The sequence below is a fragment of the Urtica dioica genome, chromosome 4 (genome assembly GCF_054948205.1).
Source record: "Urtica dioica subsp. dioica isolate 48M chromosome 4, U.dioica_male_clone48M_v1_H2, whole genome shotgun sequence".
NCBI lineage: Eukaryota > Viridiplantae > Streptophyta > Magnoliopsida > Rosales > Urticaceae > Urtica > Urtica dioica.
Window position 1 is genome coordinate 22,961,888 of NC_142759.1, and position 21,079 is coordinate 22,982,966.

At 42.3% G+C, this 21,079-nt stretch overlaps 2 protein-coding genes and 1 pseudogene across 2 annotated transcripts; all 3 read right to left on the minus strand.

The window, feature by feature from the left end:
• Positions 1-1,265: 1,265 nt before the first annotated feature.
• On the minus strand, positions 1,266-3,446 carry LOC149401269 (stress up-regulated Nod 19 protein). The gene is made up of 3 exons (XM_089612614.1): positions 2,548-3,446; positions 1,866-2,015; positions 1,266-1,757 (listed from the first exon to the last, which is right to left on the minus strand). The coding sequence occupies exons 1-3, from the start codon at positions 3,337-3,339 to the stop codon at positions 1,479-1,481; spliced, it is 1,221 nt and encodes a 406-aa protein (XP_089468740.1). The 5' UTR covers positions 3,340-3,446; the 3' UTR covers positions 1,266-1,478.
• An 11,241-nt stretch (positions 3,447-14,687) lies between these two features.
• Positions 14,688-17,048, minus strand: LOC149401270 (L-type lectin-domain containing receptor kinase IX.1-like). Its single transcript, XM_089612703.1, has one exon. The coding sequence runs from the start codon at positions 16,931-16,933 to the stop codon at positions 14,873-14,875; it is 2,061 nt and encodes a 686-aa protein (XP_089468829.1). The 5' UTR covers positions 16,934-17,048; the 3' UTR covers positions 14,688-14,872.
• Positions 17,049-18,416: 1,368 nt separating this feature from the next.
• LOC149401271 (L-type lectin-domain containing receptor kinase IX.1 pseudogene) lies at positions 18,417-20,543 on the minus strand (annotated as a pseudogene).
• Positions 20,544-21,079: the final 536 nt, after the last annotated feature.

Sequence of the window (21,079 nt, forward strand, 5' to 3'; positions counted from 1 at the left end):
GGGCGGCGGGGTTCGACGCGGGACAGCGGGGTGGCAGGGCGGTGGGGCAGCGGGGCGGCGAGGCGGCAGGGATTGACGAGGGGCGGGCAGGGCAGCGGCGCTGGTGGCGGGGCAGCGGGGCGGCGGGCTGGTCCCGGGCTGCGGCAAGTCGGTGTCGACAAGCGGGCTGTTCACGGGCGGCGAGCGGGGCTGGTCGTTGGGAGCGGGACGAACCTGCAGAGAGACAGAGTGAGATGGGGATAAAGGTGAGAGAGAGAGAGAGACGTACCGGGGCGGCGGGGCTGGACGCGGGGCATCAGGGTGGCGGGGCGGTGGGGCAGCGGGGCGGCAGGGATTGACGAGGGGCGGCCAGGGCAGCGGCGCTGGTGGCGGGGCGGTGGGGCAGCGGGGCGGCGGGCTGGTCACGGCGCCGGAGTGGGGGTCGCAGGCGGCGGGGCGGGACAAACTGGTCGGAGATGGAGAGAGAGCTGAGTGAGATTGAAAGAGAGATGGGGAGAGAGAGAGAGAGAGACGTACCTTGGAGGAGGACGGCGAGGTTGGACGCGGCGGGCAAAGGAAGGACGACGGGTGGTGGGGCAGCGAGGTGTCGGAGGACGCAACTTCGGCAAAGGAGGGTCGGCAAAACTTGAAGAAAATTTCGATCAAGGAAGAAGAAGAAGGCGTTTGGGGTTTTTAAACCCCTAAAACTATTAGATGCGACGATGTCGCACCTAATAATAATATCCGGTACGACATGTCGCACCAACTGTCGCATCGGATATGAAATCCCAAACCCGAAAAATTTAGGGGGAATATGCCTGGCAACTTTAAATTTTAAAACTATTAGGTGTGACATTAGTCGCACCTAATGGTATTTGGTGCGACTTTGTCGCACCTAAAAGTAATAGGAGCGACAAAAACACATCAGGTGCGACAATGTCGCACCGGATACCACTAAACATTAGCGAAATTTTTAGTCATCTGACGGAGTATCCGGTGCGACATGTCGCATCTAATATTGGCTTAGGTGCGAATATTAGATGCGATATGTCGCACCTAATACCCTTCCGCACTAGAAATGTGAATTTGTAGTAGTGCGAGAGAGAGAGAGAGAGAGAGAGAGAGAGAGTAAACGTGAAAGTAGAGAGAGAGAGAGATAACTGAGATCCTAATAATTAAGGATTTTGAATAATAAATTAGATTTTATTAATTACGAAAATAAATTATATTAACTAATCAATAAGGGTAAAAATGGTATAAATAATGTGCCACATAAGTAGATTGACTAAAAATAAAAATAAAAATCTGCAACGACAAAATAAAATTCTTAAACTTGAATAGGCTTAGCCAGTTGCAAATTCCAATAGAAAATCTATTGGACTTCACGTTAACATTATGCCGTAGTGTATCTTGATCAGTATGCTTAATTAACAAAACTTAATTCCATATACCAATGTAATTAACCCACACACTAGGCCACAAACAAAATTTTAAACTCTTCAAAACCATTTTGCGTATCGGCCAACAAGCGTAGGCTCGGCCAGTGGCTCGGGATTGGGCAGCTTGTCCGCGACAACAACGTAGAAAAGAGACATAACTCCGGTGTGTTCTCGGCTGCTATTATATCGAGCCTCGAGAAGTAGAGACTCCCCGTCGAGAATCTTCACCGACCCCAGTTCTGGATAACACACTGACATCCCCACGATGTAGCCCTCTTCGTCACCGGCTTCATTTCCCCGCCCGTAAATCGGGTTCGACTCGCACAACACCCTCCCATCCTGAAACCCCAATTACAATGTATAACCATCATGTCAAAAGAGCTTCATTATGAAATGCCATTTCGATTTTTCAAACAACTAAAATAAGATAAATGAATAAGAGCTTGCCTCTCCGTATAAGGTAGAGCCGATTCCGCCAGTGTGTTGGTGAGAAACGGCGTATACAACGTGTCCGCCTCTCGGGATCTTCACCGTGTTCCTCCTTGTGTCGACACAGTTGTTACTTGCGTCGCAAGATTCCGCAACTTCATACTCGACCTGATGCGACAAAATGAGAATATTAACCGTCGAAGAATAAATCACAAAACATGCCCCATAAAAATATATGTTCTGTTTTTATAAATAAAATACAAACATAAGCTAACAAGTTTACTAGAAGTGACTGGTTTGCTATAATAATATTTATCTAACAAAACTATCAGGAAGTTGTTCACATCGATTCGATAGGAGATGTATCATTTGTTTCTTTAAAGAGGTCATGACTAACTCTTCGAATTTGCCAATTTCGTGACATTTTTAACAAAAATTAATGCTTAAATAAATCAGACCAAAAGAGAACTCAAAACAAATTTGAAAACAAGATTTTGATGTTTTCGTTGGTTTCTGATCTGTTTACATCTTTGTTACACAATAATATTGAGAGTAATTTTTATACCAAAGGTAAATGTTTTCTAAGAACAGACAGAGTAGTCAATTTAGGGGTTTTTTTTTTTTTTTTTTTTTAAAAAAAACGAAACCATATTTTTCAAGAACAAGTAAAGCCAAACATCCCTATCGAATCAGAACTTACATGGCATTTATGATGGGCGTGAGCTCCATTCTTATGGTCATCATTGGTGTCAGTAACGTCCAAAATATAGATCTCGACAGGCAAAACAGAGTTTGACCAGTCAACCCAAGTGACGGTGTACCGGAGAAACAGGGTTCTCTTCCCGTCACGGCCATGACCGCCTTCTCTGAGCCTGCACCGAGACCGGTCTTTGCAACAAAACAAGCCTCCCTTATAACCCGCCTTCAAACCCACCGTCACGTTGTACAGGTCGCACCGACACTCCGTGCACCCAAGCTTGTCCTCGGCGCCGCGCGTGTCGATCGCGTGCACGTTCAGCATCCACCGCTCGTCCTCAAACTTCCCGGCCTCGGTCACGTACGGCCCGGGTAGGCGCGTGGGCGTCTTCCGCGTCTCGGAGCCGAGCCCGAAGTACTGCCGGAGGAAGTTGCCCTGGCACACGCCCGAGTTTTGAACGAACGAGAGTCCCGCCCCATTGACGACGCGCTTTGTTGGCGCGTGGTAGGGCTCGATGAGCCAGTGGTGGAGGTAGGTCTCGTGGAGAGGGACGGGGTTTCCAGACTCGTCGACCACCTCGGCGTCGAAGCTCTTCACGCCGATGTGGCCTCGAGGGAACTCGACGTCGATGAAGTATTTGTTGACCACCGAACCCGGTTCGAGCTCGAATTTCGGGGAAAGAAACACCGCCGATTTGGTGGATTCCGATGCGGACGCCGACAACGGTATTAACCCCGTTATGCTCAGCAGTGACGTCACTACTTGTATCACCAGCCAGTAATTCCTGCGTTCCATCTTTTGTTATTTGATTTTGGATATTGCTGAATTGAATCTCTTTTTCGCAATTTTATGAAATCTTTGTCTATAGGAAGGAAAGTGTTTTATAACGTTATGTACTTATTTATTATTTTATAGGACTAACTCAACTCAATGCATACCACAAAATTAATGCACGGATACATCTTTAGAATAGGACAGATGAGATGACCTCACTGCTTGTATCATTACCCTATTTCACAAATTTAATCCATAAAAATTAGTATGGTTTTTTTTTCGCTGAAAACAAAAATAGTATGGTAAGAGTGTATATCTTGACTAACTCAACTCATACACGTGTGGAAGAGCCAAGACGAGATCTACGGTGTGTATTCGTGTACGGGTGTGAAGTGTGAACGCGTGTTCGCATGAAAAGATATTAATTGTTCTGAGCAAAAAATAAATAAAAGATATTTATTGGCCGAGAAATTGGCTGAAAAGTTACTTAATACGGAAACGTGCGGTAGTAGCCTAGTAGGTAGGTAACCAAAAGCTTACGGTTTCTTCGTTTGTTTGAGAAAAATAATTATTATTCTTAAATGTATTTGTAATTTTAAATTATATTATCTTAATATTTTCTTATTACTTCGACTCCTTTTTTTTTTTCATATTTTTGTAACATAGAAAAACAATAGTCATTAAACATCCTTGCGCCTCTGTCAAAAAAAAAAAAAACATCCTTGCGCCGCTCTCCTCCTGGGTTGACCCTAAGCTTGCCCTCAGACGAGCTCATCGTTCGACCTGGGAGGGGGGTTTACAAATATTAGTTTCAAAGGAGTTGAGATTAAAGTTTAATTTTGCTTCGTCACCGTCGTTAATGGTGACCGAAAGCTTTTTTTTCTCTACCATTCCTTTTGGATTTTTTCTCGATGTCGGAAGTTCTCGGATTTGCCTTCTCCCCAAAAGAGTCGACGCCCCTTTAAATGCGGCTATGGGTGGTGGTTTGCGGCTTTAGGTGGTGCTCGTCGCCATGGGTGGAGCTCTACGGCTCCATATGGAGATTGTTGATACGTTCGAGTTGGCGTTATTTTTTAGTGCAAGTCGTTGAAGAAAGATGTCGGTCTTTATGCCTTAGCATTTGTCGAGACATCATTTTTCTTGTGCGCAGACTGTTTTTCTGATAAGTTTCCTGCTTTGCCAGATTGCTTCGCAGAAGTTTTCCTTGGTGATCTTCTCGCGTGTATGGGTAAGGAAACCGTAGATTTACTTCCAGAGATGTATGACTGCTATAATAGCCGTGCACTCCCCCCATTAGCAGTCTTGACACTTTAAACAAAAAAAAATTAGAGTTCCTAGACGTGCACGATTGGCGGATTGGGAAACTAATTGTTTTTTGTTTAAGAGCGGTGTTATTCTTCAAATACTATTCCAGAAAATTGAGTGTTTGTGAGATTTGGGTTTTTTCTTTACGTGATTGAAGTTTCACGTGCGTTGAAGACTGAAGTTCACCGAGCATAGGGGAGTGCTCGAAGAGTGGAATTGAGAGATGTCTCAAATTCAGGGGGAGTCTCTGGTCTTGGTAATCACTCGTGGTAATAGTTTCTAGGTCATTGATATTTGTTGTATTCATATAAGTCCTATTTGTACTATTGACTACATTATAGTGAAATCATTTCAACTGGCTGTGAGCCCCCAGACGTAGGTGACGTTGCACCGAACTGAGTAACCAATTTGTGTGTCTCTTACTCTTTCATACTCTTTGTTATCTATTCATTACTTGTGTTGAAACAAGTTGTCGGACACATTGTCTCAACATTGTGAACGACATCTTGCTTTCCTGAGCAACCAGAATTACAGAGATCAATGGCATGGTGGAGTTTGTTGGCTTGGTGGAACCGATGTCACTCGGTGGTGTCGGTCTTCAACGTTGTCGGCTCCATTTCGTCCAGATTTGAGGACAATAAGGGGGTCTCTGTTTTTTATTTTTTTGTGTTTGGATTTTTTTTTTCTCCATTTCAGTTGTGGGATTGTTTTATGTTGGTGTTGAACTTGTTTTATTTTGGATTGGAGATGGTTTTACCGGCTTCCACCATCCCGGTTGCGGTTTCCTGTTAGATTATTGTCTATACATGCTGAAAATTCATCTTGTTCATGGTTACCAGACCACGGTTTTTTGGATTTTTCCATCAACCATTGTGAGTTTTTCGAAAGAGCCAATTAAAAGCTTGATTTTAAATGTGCTCGATATTCTTCCTTATGTCGGAAGTATGCACAAGACGAGCGAACACCTGTACTTAGTGTTAGATTCATTCTGACCTAAGTCCGTGTCGTGTTTAAAATGTTATTTTCTTGTGTCAATAGGTATTTTCTATTAGAAGAATTTCTCAAATATTATTGAAAGGAAGTAATGTATTTATATACCAGTACATGGGAATATAAGTAAAATACAAAATACACAATCAGGTAACTAAACAATAATATGCCCCCCTCAAGATGGTGTACGTGAAGAGACACCAATCTTGTCACAAATGTCAAGGAGACGAGGGCGCGGAAGAGACTTCGTGAGAGCATCTGCTAATGTTCTTTTGCAGGGACGTGTACAACCTGAAGCGAGGAAGACTGAACTAGATCGCGAAAAAAGTGATAATCAATTGTTAAATGCTTCATGCAAGAGTGGAACACCGAATCGGCACAAAGATACGTAGCATCAAGGTTGTTCGAGTAAAGCGTCGGTGTCGAGGACATAGGAACACGCAAATCACCTAACAAATTGTTGATCCATTGTAGTTCAGCGAAAGTAGAGACGATCGCCCGATATTCGGCTTTGGTGGAGGATCGAGCAACTGTACGTTCCACCAAGATATCGGATATGCATCAAGAAACATGACATACGCACCCGTAGAAGTTCGTGTTAGGAATATTGCCCGCTAGAAGATGATGATTACTAAATAAGATAAGAAGTTACTTTATTAGCATCATATGATTAGTGGGTTGAGGTCTGATAACATTCAAAATCAATAACAACTATCATCCATAGTCTCCGTATCAAACTGAATCGCATGTTGGGCATCGAGATCGAGCGGTGAACTAAAACTTGGTCGATGATTGATATGTGCCTAGAAAGCCTTATCTAAAGTCATATATGTGGAACACAAGTGAAAATTGTTCACTTAGTGGGAGCATTCTGCACTTGTGGTAAGTGTACGACCCGGACAGACCTTGTCTGTAGATATATCATTTAAGAACCGTTACGACACACTAGCCAGAGTCACAAATGATGGTCACAGTGACGCATGATCTAATATCCTGAAGTGATCATGGACTTCTATGTCGTGTTACTGGGTTCTTTGATTCATCACGTTAAAGGTCAATGAAGGTTGAATAAATGGATGTTTTGGAAACTCGGGACATGATCATAGAAGGGAAGTGTTTTACAGATACGGAATCTAGCCTTCCTGAAAGAAGGTTAATGTTCTCTCACGTAACGGTTGATTCCAGAACCGATTGATTGTGCACACTTCCGAAGTTGGCTTACGTTCGGTTGAATCTTTCGCTGGGGAAGCAACGATGTTTAGGGCTTATATGTAACGAGAAAGATATAACGGAACAAATTGACCTATCTCGATACGGGCAGAACCCGGAGGGTCATGATCACGTACTGACTAAATCAATGGACACTCGTTACGATGAGTAAATATAATTCTAGTATCAAAGTTGGGTTCAGTCCTGGATTACATGGTGGAATATTGAAATGGACTAGACAATTCGATTAGAAAAGAAAAATGAATATTTTATCTTTTATTGAGATTGTTAAGCTTCTCCTACTAGGTCAATCATCCCCGATTTGGCTTCGATAAATGCGGATAAGAACGTTAATATAATAGTATGTATTATTATTATAATCTCACTTGCTGTAATAGTGATTGACAACATTAAATTCCAAAAAGGGTTTGGGAATTAAATAAATATTTTTAGTAAAGCTGTTTATTTATTGTTAGATCAAGTAAATAAACTTATTATTTAATGTTGGACAAGTAAATAAGTGTTTAATGGGCTTAAATCTATTGGGCCTTGAAAAAGCAAAAAATCGCCTACCCCTACGGTGTTGGACGTTTTTTGCACTGGTGTGGTAACCAGTATTTTTTCTGTTTTTCTGTTCCTAAAATATAGGAGAATAAATATGAGATATATTTTCCTATATTCTCTCCTAATATTTAGGCTAAATATTAGGAGGATATTTAGGAGAAAATATTTTATACTGTTGTATAAAATAAAATCCTAGATATTGATCTGATGGATGAGAGGAAAAATAGGATTCACTTGTTGAGATCGAAGGGCTGAGATTTAATCCACTAGTGTGAACACAATAAAAGGAAATAATATCTTTTAGAATATTCTGGAATATTCTATAAAGATACATTTTGAACTGCTATAAACAAGAGCTGATGTGAATCAAAATTTAACCTAATTTGCCAAGGAATTTTGTGGGCTCTCTCTCTCCTTGAGTTGGCCGACTCTTCCTCATCTTATTCCCCTAGGAATTACTTCAATTCCATTCTTAGAAATAAGAGAAAAAGATCGGAAACACTCCGTTTCCAGATCTAGTGAGATATAACGAAGCCCACTCTTTTGTCTTATCTTCCTCGGAGATTACGTTTCGGAAGACTTTGGTGTCATCACATCGAGTCCTTGAAGGAGGAGTTCCAGATCTGATCATGTGAACGCTTGTACGTTCAAGATGAAGAGGGATTGTGAAAGCTTTCAGTTCGTGAGCCTAAAACTGTAAGTTTTCTTAAACTCGTCTTTTATCTGATATGGTTGCTTGATGAAGTTTCTTATGATTAATTAATTAAGTAATCTAGATCTTGTTTAATAACCATGTTAATAATTAGCTATTGTTAGCGTAATTATTCTTTTCCGCATTTAATTGGTTATTTAAGGTGCATTAATCACCAACAAGTGGTATAAGAGCTAGTTGATTACTTAATTAATCGATTCGTTCTAGTAATTAATTTTAATATGGTTTTTATGAATTTATATTATGATATGTTATTCATTCAATTCAGTATGATATGATATGTGAATTGTGATTCGTTGTTGATCATAGATTTTTTATTCTCGCTTTTCTAGAATTATTGTTAAATCCAAAATTCAAATGATATAGGATTTTTGTAATTTTATTTTAAATACTTGCTTTAATCCGATCATCGTGAAATTTGGAGGGCTGACTACCCCACTGCGAGATGAGATGACTGTCAGAAGCACAACCCCATCGGAGTTCCAGAGATCCACCTTTGACGAAGAAGACGAATTTTGTGACATCCTTGTCACAAAATTCCGCCTACCTTTTAGATAGGAGTCTCGGATTTTTTTCTTGTTAAAAAGAAAATTTTTATTTTCCGCCGCTTGCTAGAAGCGTTAAATTTTTTCTTAACCCTAGATCAATTTCAACAGTTAGCAAAGGGTCAGATAGTGATGAAATGGATGGTGCGCTATCGAGATAGGGAAACTCGGTTTCCACGAAACAAACATGGTGAGAGACTATGATTTTGTTGGAAGAGAGATTGAAACAAAGGAACGCACTTTGAGTAAGCAAGTATCGAGTTTGTGTTTTGCATGTAGACGAAGCCACGGGAAACATAGACATCCAAATACACGTAATTTCACAGTGTTGGGTTTGATGTCGAAAAGACGCTTATAAATTTGTTTGAAGGTTCACTTTGGGCATGCGGTTTATGAAATACACCACGGTGGAAAAGGCATAGGACCAAAATTTTGTGGGAAGTGAGGCATGATGTAAAAGGCCAAGTCTTGTCTCGACAATGTGACGGTTCCAACGTTCAACACACCCTTTATGTTCGGGAATGTGGGTAGATGTGTGAAGGTGGGTGATGCCATGGGTAGAGAGGTAAGGTATTAGGACTAGGTACTCACTACTTATATAAAAAATTAATTAATTTACTAATTAAACTAACACATATATTAGCTAAATTATTAATTAAACTAATTTACCAAACTAACTAATTAATAATATTTACTAACCTGTTTGGCTTCGAGGAGGTGCACAATGACGACGAGGACGAGGCTATGAGGGACGGAGGCTGTAGCTTGGGGCTCAGTGACGACGAAAGACCAGGCTTGGGCTTAACGACGATGGGTTCGGAGGCTATGTACGTCTCGGACCCTCTGTGGCTCGGGGATCTAGTCTTCAGCTCACCACAATCAACGACGGTCTTTGGCTCAGACTCAGACGGTCTTCGGCTTGGCGCTGGTAAGGAAAAAGAGCACCACATGATGCGATGAGGAAGAAGAGCACCACGCCGCTGCTCTGGGCGGCGGTCTGATCGACACTGTGATGTTGTGACGCGCTCTGTGAGAGGTTGAGACAGAGAGAGACAATACTGATACAGAGATCGGCCGGCTAGAGACTGTGGTAGTGGTGGTCGGAGTGTCTGAGAAGAGAGATATTGAGTAGAGAAGAGAGAGGCTGATAGTGGTGCGTAGTGGATCTCTGGGTATTGGCCGGCAATCGAGGAGAGGCGAAGAACTGATCGTCGGAGAGGTGAGAGACGAAGAACCGATCGTCGGAGTGGTGTGCTAGGTTGGAGAAGAGAGAGGATGTGGTGGCGGTGGATCTGTGGGTTATGGCCAAGACAAAATGAAGAAGACGAAGAAGAGAAGCTGGGTTTTATTAAAAAAAAACCTAATATTTGGATGCGACAAAGTCGCATCCGAAAGTCTGTCGAATGCTATTAGTCGCTTCCAAAAGTCAAATGGAAGCAACAAGTCTCATTCGAAAGTGTAAAAACAATAAAATTTAAACACAATAGCACGTCATTAAATGAACAAAAAAATTTTGGGGGGGGGGGGCGTAATTCCGCTTCAAATTTTGACTTTAGGATGCGACAAGTCGCACATGATACTCAATATGCCCACTAAAATGAGCGAGATTTTTTTGGCCTTCTGGTGACTCTATCGGATGCGACTAGTCGCATCCAAAAGTTAATTTGATGCGACTTTTGGATGCTATTAGTCGCATCCGAAAGTCATCTACAACTAAAAGGTATATTTGTCTTAGTGAATGTTTTTAAAGGTGACAAAAGTGGTGTAAACGTCAGTTTTCTAAACAATGGATAAAACCATATATATTTAGGGAAATTATCTACAAATATAATATATTATTTGAAACCGTCTAAAGAGTAAACTGGGGAGATCCATACGTCTGAATAAATTATTTCAAAGGGGAAACAATACAGGAATTTGAAAAAGGCAACTTATGATTTTTATTGATATGGCATGAAGTACAAGAAAAAACTACTTAATTGAGAATGCGTAAATGGAACTTTAAGCAAGGATAATTGTTGACTAATGATTTTTTTTTGAAGGGTGACCTAGACGACTATGCCACATGGAAAGCGAGCTAGCAAGAGATTTGGAAGTGGCGAGGACGGAGAATTGAGTGGGAATTGTAGTTGTGGTTTGTTTCGGCCAATGGTAAATCCCGTCCTTAAGATGCCCCGTGACCATAATTCCCCTTGTGCGACAATTCTGCACCTGAAAACAATCATCAAAAAACACGAACGAGATGGCATTAGTCGTACAAAGCGTCGAGACCGATATTAGAATCAATGATATCATGAGAATATGAAGAACATTGGTAAGTTGCATATTGCTACGCGTCGGGAGGCGTACAGAGCTCGTATTTACAATGTAAGACGCGTACCATTGCCGGTGATAACACTATCACTCTCAGTGTACGGTTGATGCATAAAAAAAATTAATCAAATCAGAAGTGACGTGATGGGATGCACTAGAATCCATTACCCAATAGGCGTTAGAGAATGGGGCATGGTAGTGTGTGGCGCTGTTGACTCTAGGAGATGGACGAGGACAGCACGGCGGGCCTGGAATAGAGTCCCAAGCATGAGATGGTTCAGCATTGCCGAGCAGTGTGCCTGGTAACACCACGTACTTGGAAACGGCCTTGGTAACCTCGGGCGCTAGAAGGTGATGGCGAAAAATTCGATGGCCAAGAGCTTCATGATGATTTTGGCTGATGTGGGGATGGACTGTTGTGGTAACTGATTCGTGTGTCAAGTGCGGTTTGATCGATTGTTGTTGTTGGATTTGATATACCCACAAGATGTTGGGGCAACAAAAGCACATGCCGGTTGGTTTAAAGGGAGCTTTGGTGGAAGTTTGAGGTGCGCTTCAACATGAAGAAGTTTCTCAAAGAGCTCATCAAATTCAATCGGTGTTTCTCGAAGCACTCTGTGCATGAGAAAAGAGCGAAAACCTGACTTGGTGGTATTTTATGTAACTCTGGGTGTGATTAGCTATGCATATAGTGCTCCTCTTTCCCGATTTTTCTCTCATTTGATGACAGAAGCGATGTCGGTCTTCCGAAGATTGAATGAAGCTTTCACTGATGATCTCACCAAGGTCATATTCCCACCGGATTGTGAAGTGATCGCTAATCTCATTAAGGAAGGCAATTCCTATAAATAGCATCGGCATTATTTTACCGGATTTTTTATTTTTTTTTTTGCTATCTCTTTGGATGTTGATTTAAGTTGGAACAATTTTCTCCCTCTTTATTTATATAAGCGGGCTTTAGCCGATATGCCTAATAAAATTTAGAGCTGGGTATGATTTTTGTTTTAAAAAAAAATCAATCTACGTTTTTATTTATTTATTTTTCTCTTTATTTATTTTTTGTTTCTTTTATTCATGGTATACTTGATTTTTGAATAAATATATATAATAGATAACCTATTTGCCATTGGAAACTTGCTAGTGTACGATACATGTCACTGAGAGTATGTATCAACTTTTTTAGTGTATGATACATTAAATATTAATAATATTTAGTTTATCTTAATATTAATATATATATATATATATATATATATATATATTTAGATAGTTTCTTACTGAAAACACTGAATTTATCTATTTAATAACGGTAAACTCATCTGTGTATGAGTCATGTAATTTGATATTTTATAGCTTTGATAAGAATGACACATATTTAGGATTGAATATTTTTAGTATTTAGGATTGATTAGACTCGCAAGTTATCTATACGTGTCAGCAGTTGTGTGCCAGTTATTCACCAAGCCACACTTTTATTAAGCTGGTATTTGTGTCACAAGCTAAGAAAAGAGTCAAAAGACACGTTGCTAGCCAAAAAAAAAAAAAAAAAAAAAAAACACGTAATCTACACATATTTTGTTAGAGAAAATGACGGCAAAACCCAATGTTTACGGGTTATAATACTTAAGTATCAATTGTTTAAATGTAGTGGGAAAAGTACCCAAAGTAAAAAATTTGTCCCTCCGTTACAACCTCTGCTGTTAAATTGGATGTTAAGACAGGTGTCAACATCTGATGATTTTTCTAAAATTAAATAAATAAATAATTTTAAGAATAAATTGTATATTTGCCCCCTGATTTATGGCTTCACCGACAGAAGATGACTTATGATATAAAATTGAGGTTATTGGACCTCAATATCACGATCGACAAAATGTATGGGTCTTCCGTGTATTATAAGCCCACTCCGTCAGTTAAATGACCACGTGGTAGTCACATGGTACCAGAGTTAAACGAGTTTACGAGAATGCCCTTGGACGATGTATGAAGTAAAATAAAAATACAAGAATCAAATAATATCTCCCCTCTCTCTCTCTCTCTCTCTCTCTCTCTCTCTCTCTCCTTCATCTTTGCTAGAAGCAAACATGGTACAGACCGAGCTCTCTGGAAGCAAATATAAGCGTACGAATCTCAACCACGAAGATGAACCAGAACCCCGTTTGGATGGATTGTTTCACCTCCAGACCAATTTTAATTTATAAACTTCAGAGCTGGTCTCTGGCTAAAAAAAAGCCCCAAACGAGCTTCAATGGCGAATCCCCTTTGCCAATATATATATATATATATCCAACATTGGTTTCAACATTGGTTCGACAGATCTCCTCCTGGAATTGGCACCGCACCTCGGGAGCGGAGAACTCGACGGCGACGATCCACAACTCAATGACGCTGCACGCCACGTACATCCGCGGATCCGTCGTCGACGCGCTCTCGGTCCTCCATGATCTCCTCTTCTGTCCGCCGCAGTGTCCTTCCCCGCCTCCATCCACCGCGTCATCTACACCATCGTCATGGTTTGGCAATGTGGATGTCGTTGAGCACAGCTGGAACCAGCACGGCCTCGACAAATTTAGACGGTGCGATCGATTTCTTATTCGCACTTGCTTTCCCTATCGACTTCGACCGAGAAGATGCCACAAACCTTCGCCACTGTCATTGCTTCCCTCTCGCCACTGTCACCGCCCACGACGTGCCGTTCCTTAGCCGCAACTCGTTCCTGTCCGCGTGAGCGACCCAACCGTGATCGTCGCCGTGTGCATGCCATGAATGTTGATGTTGAGATAGGTGGAGATGTTCTCGATGCACGTTCAAAGAAAATGATGTTAATCAAAGCCATTGTTGACCTGTAATCGCATAAGAAAGCCTTAGATTTTGGATTCTTGCTCTTCTTCATCGATTTCGGATTCGCCGTTGTCGCCATTGCTCTTGTGTTAGTCGTACGGTCTCAGTGAGCTTTTCTCAAACTCACGTTTTTTTGTTCTTTTCTTCAGGTTTTTTTTGTCAACGTATGGAGTGGAGAGAGAGAGAGAGAGAGAGAGAGAGAGAGAGAGAGAGAGAGAGTTTATTTTTAATATTTAAATACAATAAAATTAATAAAATTTTTTCAAAATTATAAGATGTTAGACACCTTTTTAACATCCAATTTAACAGCGGAGGTTGTAATGGAGGGACAATTTTTTCCACAACTTTTAAAGAATGGTGATGTTGCTAAATAGTCAATTTAAAATTATGAATTTGCAAATTAGTTAAGGTTTGTCATAATTTAGTGGAATAGCCAAAATGTGCAGTTATCTGGTTTCAAAATTTTTTTGACCCCAAAATTAATTTTTTCGAAAGTGATAAATTGTTTATAATAATCGACAAAAATTTTAATTTTAGCCGTCAAAAAAATTTTGAATACGTAAAAGTTGAAACTTTAGATATTTTGCTAATCAATCAATTTTAAATGGTTATTTTGTACAATTTTTTCTTTAAAAAATAGGTACTTAATTGGTACAACTCGTAAAAATTGATTTTTTTTTTCATTAATTTGTTTTTTAAATAAAGAGTACAAAACAAATACTTCGCGACTAAAAAATATGAGCAATGCTATTTGTCCCGAATCGTAAACCGTGACGATCCACTCACGTTCTGACACGTGGCAGGTCGTTGCCACGTGTCAGCACGTGAGTGGATCGTCACGGTTTACGATTCGGGACAAAAATCATTTTCCAAAAAATATACTTTGCGGACAACGAAAACTCGTTTCTTCTAACAATTTCATAAATAAATCAAATATATAAGACAAAATTCTCGTTCCATAGTCAAACACTGACATAAGAAAGAGCACATCGCTTAAAAGTTACAACAACCTATCGCTATCACACAAAGAAAGAAATAGAGAAAGAAATCGTATTATAATTATTAAGAGTGTTCGTCAAGTAAATCTAGGTGGGAAATTTTGCAAGGGTGTGGAATGACTTTCCGATTTCGACGACGAATCAGTGAAATAATTTCCCGACGAATATTGTTGACTCTGTTGATCTGTCGACGACGAGTAAAACGAAGACCCGAAATCCAACGAAGGCGCGAAATACATCGGCCTGGGCAACTTAGGAGGAAGATTCGGCAATGGAGCTTCGAAATTCAGAACGCTCACAACCTGTTTGATAGAAGGTCTGAAAGAAGGATCGGGATGGCAACACCAAAGCCCAACCACCATCAAGCTCTCCATCTCTCTCTCCTCGAATTCCATGCCCAGCCTCGCATCGGCACCTTCTAGAACTTTCCCTTTTCCGTACAGATCCCAAACCCACTCAACCAGACTCACCTTTCTCGGCTCAACGTTTTGCTCGACTGGTCTTCTTCCGCAGCAGATTTCCAGCGCCACCACGCCGAAGCTGTACACGTCAGACTCTTTGCTGGCTTTCCCGGTCGTGACGCTCTCCGGCGCCATATAACCCATCGTTCCGGCCAAGACCGTCGTTTGTAGACCCGACTCGTGGTCGGCGAACCGCGCGAGCCCGAAATCGCCGAGCTTGGCGGTGAAATTCGAGTCCAACATGACGTTGCTGGACTTGATATCTCTGTGCACGACGCACTGTTCCCATTCCTCATGGAGGTAGAGGAGAGAGGAGGCTATTCCGTGGGCTATCTTGTTCCTTACGTCCCAAGTCAAGCTCTTTTTCTTGCCGAAGAGATGTGTATCGAGGCTTCCGTTTGGGAGGTATTCATAGACGAGGAGAAACTCGCCTTTGGTGTGGCACCACCCAATGAGCTGGACCAGATTCCGGTGCCTGAGCCGGCTTATGATCTTCACCTCCGACACGTATTCCTTCTTCCCCTGGCTTGACCCTTTTGAGATTCTCTTCACCGCCACTTCGGTTTCGGAATTGCTCAGTAAGCCTTTGTAGACACCTCCGAACCCGCCTTGCCCAAGCTTCCCTAGCTCGGAAAAATCGTCCGTGGCACGGTTCAGCTCGCGGTAGGTGAACCTCTTCGGCCCCGTCTCTCCGAACTCCCCGTCGATCGACTCGTCGTAACCCTCGTCGTCGTCGTCTTCTGATCTGGTGACTGCTCTTCTTTTCCAGACCATGAACCCTCCAAACCCGAGCAAGCAAGCTAAGACGGCGAACCCGACTCCTAATCCGATCCCGAGCCCCGAGTCACCCTTGTTGGCGCTCCTGATCTCGTCCAAGCTCGAAGTGAAGACCCACGAGAGAATGTCGTGGGTCTCGAACGAATCTCCCGTGGCTGCGGAAAATCCAATCTGGACAATCCGCGGAAGGTGATCCTTCCAGTTGATCGGGAATGAGAGGACAGATTGGCCGTTGAACTCGGGATCCACAGCGTAAGTCAGATATACAGTGAGTAAATTACTGGCGGAGATATAGCTCACCCAAGCGTTCGCGACCCGTCCGTCTTTGATACTGCTGTTCCACGACACGTTCCGGACTGAGACGATCGAGTTCACGTTGATCCCGACGTGGTCCGAGCTCGGGTCCCACGGGTCTTTGTTGCTGTCGAACTCGACCGCCACGATGGAGTTGTTTCCGGTGGAGTTTGTGGCTGATTCAGGGCTGAACAGAGCGAGATATCCGGCGGTGGAGTTGGCGGGAATTTCGGACTCCACTGAGGCAATGAAGAAAGAGATTCCGTCGCCGTAGGCTCGCTCGGTGTCGTTGGCTTTGATCCGGAATGAGAATTGGGCGGTGAAATCTGCCGGATCTCCAGTGGTGGCGTCCCAGAGCTGGACCGGCTGAGAGAATGAGGCTCGGCCTGCGCTGTTCTTGAGAGGAAACCCGGTTTGAGGGTCGACTTTTGTGAGCCGGAGAGTCCCATTGGACTCTGTAGCGTCTCCTCGGAAGGTTAACTTCTCGGCTACGGTGTCGGCGGAGAAGCTGGTGAAGTTGAAGAGAACGGAATCGCAGTTTGTAAGCACAGACAAAAAGAAGGTTATAATAATTGTTATTAATATGGGATTGGATTGGAGAGCCATTCTTGTTGGGAGTGAAATGAGACAAGTTTTGGAGAAGAGAGGGTAAGAATGGACTAATTAAAAATAGATGAGGAAAAGTTATGATTTTGGTTCACCGAATACAATTAACTTTGATTGTCTGATTGATAAGTTTGCTTAATCAAATGTATTTTTAATGCTGAATTGTTCTTAGTCAATTGTTGAAAAGCGCGCGCAATCAACTTATTGTCGGAGACAAATTGGATACATGAATATGAAAACTATTTAAGATTTGAAATGTTCAAACATCCACAAAACGTATCCTATTTCACTCCGAAGTGTAGCCTCGGAGGGTTATCTTCTCGGCCACGGTACAAGCCGAGAAACCGGTGAAGTTGAAGAGAACTGAATCTCCATTTGTATGGAGAGACAAAAAGAACTAAAGAAGGTTATATAAATTGTTATGATGATGAGATTGGATTGGAGAGCCATTGTTGTTGGGAGTGAAATAACATAAATTTGAAGAAGAGGGTTAAGAACGGGCTAAATGAAAGTAGACCAAGAAAACTTGTGCTTTTGGCTCAACTAATACAATTAATTTGGTTTGTTTAATTGATAAGTCTACTTAATCAAATTAATTATTTCTGCTGAATCGTTCTTAGTCAATTGTTGAAAAGTGCGCACAAACAAATTGACAAATTCTATAAAAAAAAAAATTAAACAAAAAAATAAAATAAGAAATTATTTGAGACTCGAAATGCTCAAAACGCTCTCTTTCTCACAAAGGTGGTGGTTGTTGTTTTTTTTTTTTTTTTTTTTTCCCTCCAAAGGTGTTATAAATCCATCAAAGGGGCGCGAAGGGGCACAGGGAGTTAGAGATAGACCACAAAAGAGTAGCTTCGAACAGTGTCAGAATAACCGACCCTTCGAGGGGTCGGGGTGCCTTTCCCATAGAATTATCTCCTTGAGGACTCGAAAACCGAAGATTGTGTCATCGAATAGATCAGACCGGCTCACGGGACACTTTCCAACTGAAGATTGTCTCATCGAGGCCACAAGAAATTTTCTTGATCACGTGACATCGAGTCGGACAACAGGGAATCCCCTACATATTGGCAGGTGATAAACTCCTCCCTTGGCTAGTCCGGCAAAAGGCTTTTAAGCATGTCTTCCGACTTGAGTTGTTTAAAGTTCAAACTCTCGTGGAGAGAATCTTAAGAGTTGCCACCCGCTTTACTCTTTCAACTTTTAAGTTCATTTTTCTTGAGGTGAAAATTATACCTTGATTACATATGAGAAGCTTTGCCTTGATTTCAAGTCTAACTATAGAGAAAATCAATAAGCATGTTCTTCGTTTGAAGAAATATAAAAACCGACATACCTGACAATACACTAGACTTGCATCATTCAGTAATAAGTAATTACAAATTGATAAACATAACAGTGATTCATTATATGATTCAACGACTAGATAACAGAGATTTAAGATTTTTCATCAACTAAGTATCGGAATACACGAAAAGAATCAACTATCAGCTTTCAACAAAGGTTTAGAAGCGTGTTTCACGGCAGAGTTGGACGAGGCAGCAGAACTCCCCGTATACGCCGATGAAGTATAAGAGTCGAGACTTACGTTGAAGGAAGACATACAGTACGTTGCCCTTGGAAGCTCTCTTGGCAGATTATTTGGCAGTGGGGCTTCAAATTTCAGAACACTCATCACTTGCTTCATCACCGGTCGAGAACCCGGATCTGGATGGCAACACCACAGCCCCAAAGTCATCAAGCACTCGATCTCACGTGCCTCAAATTCTGCGCCAAGCCTCTCATCGACAGCCTCAAGAAGCTGACCTCTTCCGTAGAGCTCCCACACCCAATTCACCAGCCTCACTCTGCTCTCCTCGATCGGGTTTGCGAGAATCGATCTCCTTCCGCAGCAGATCTCCAATGCCACCACGCCAAAGCTGTACACGTCGGACTCTTTGCTGGACTTTCCGGTCTCGTGGCACTCGGGAGCGATATAGCCCATCGTTCCGGCGAACGCCATTGTGTACAAGCTGTACTCATGGTCGACCAGCCTGGCGAGCCCGAAATCCCCGAGCTTGGCGTTGAAATTTGCGTCCAACATGATGTTGCTCGACTTGATGTCTCTGTGGATCACACTGTTCCCACTCCTCATGGAGGTACAGCACCAACGAGGCTAACCTTAGTGCGATCCTGTGCCTTATGGAGTCGGGAATTTCCCGCCAGGAAGATATGAGAATCAAGGCTTCCGTTGGGCAAATACTCATAGACCAAAATAAACTCGCCTTGCTTGTGGCACCACCCGATGAGCTGCACCAAATTTCGGTGCCCTAATCGGCTTATGATCTTCACCTCCGAGATGTACTCCTTTTGCCCTTGCCTAGATGCTTTGGATATTCTCTTCACAGCTACGTGTTGTCCATCACCGAATGAGCCTCTGTAGACGCCTCCGAATCCGCCTTCCCCGAGCTTCCTCTCCTCGGAAAAATCATTGGTCGCGGCCCTCAGCTCGGCGTAAGTGAACCTCTTTGGCCCGACGCCGCTTTTGAACTCTCCATCGATTGCTAGGTCGAACTCGTCCTCTGCTTCCTCATTGCTGTTCCTCTTTCTCAAGCGAGCAAACCAAAGATATATTCCGATACCAGAGACCGTCGCGGCGCCCAGACCCACCCCCAATCCAATAGCTAAGTTGGTATTTCCATTCCCTTTGGTATTCCCACTTGGGGGATCTAAATCCATACTTGGACTCGGGGTTCCAGAACTTGTGTTGGTTTGGATCAAATCCATTGACGAGTTAAAAGACCAAGAGTGAAGTGTATTTGTCTGAAAAAATCTCCCAGTAGATGCAGTGAAACCAACCCTGACCTTATCAGGCAAATGCTTTCTCAAATCCAGTTGATACCAAAGCAAGCAATACCTCTCGCTAAAAACAGGATTCAGATCGTAAGTCAAATACACAGTTAGGTTATGAGTGGCAGAGTCATATCTCACCCACGAAGTCGTGATCCGGCCGTCCGTCAAGTTACGGTCGACCCACGTGACGTTTGCAACCGAGACAATGGTGTTGATATCGACCCCCACGTGCGGGCCGGGAGGGTCTGATGGGGTTGAGTAGGTGTCGAACTCGACAGCCACGAACGAGGTGTTCTTATCGGTGCCGGGTGAAGTGACGAGGCCCAGGAACTCGCCGCCGGAGCGCTGGGCCATGTTCGGCTCAAACGGCGCGAGGAAGAACGCCATGCCGTCCGCCGGAGGATCCGTGAGGTTCTTCATGGAGAACGTGAACCGGGTCGCAAAGTCCGCGAGCTGTCGAGTTTGCGGGTCCCACAGCCGTACGGGATCTTCGTAGGATGCGCGGCCGCGGATGAAAAGCTGGTAGTCCTGGACGTACGTGGTGCGCGACTTTGTCGTCAGCTCGATCGCGCCTTTACTCGTGTATGCATAGTTTTCGAGCTTCACCTTCTCGCCATTCTCGAACCTAGGAAAGTCGAAGCTCAAAGAGGCCGTGCTTTGTTGAGCAAGAATCAGCAACAACAGCAATATCAGAGGGATCATGACCACTATCCTCATGTAATAAGATTATTATTATTCTTAAATTTATCAGTAAGTGTAACTTGTGAAAATTGAGCCTAGCGTTCTGACGAAGAAAGATATATATTGTGTGACGCTGACAAGTCTGGAGCGTTGATCACTCTTTTCTCCAACTGGTCTCTAAATTTACTTAGTCTATGAAATTTCTGGGAAACATGTCTGGCTCCAAATATGAATGATCTTTAGTCTTTCGATTGCTTTTTTCTACACTGGTAGCGGCAATATTAATGTGCGTTGAAGTGGTCTTGATCATTATCTTTGGTGCTCAATAAATATGCAAGGAAAAATTATACCAAATAGCTCTTTAAAACTAATTAATTAGCAAAATAGTCAAAATTTAAAATTTTCAAACTACAATTATATTGTCAAATATTTTCAATTAATTAAGTAACGAAGTCACCAAAATTAGAAGATTTGCTAAAATAGCAAACTTTTTGTAAATTTTAAGTAAATAATCATTATAGTGAAGTGATATTGTTTGAACGTTTTTAGCGTTTTATTTATGTTTAAAATCTGATGAATATTTACAATTATTAATGTCTTTTATTTTGTTAATAAAATTTCGTGGCTATT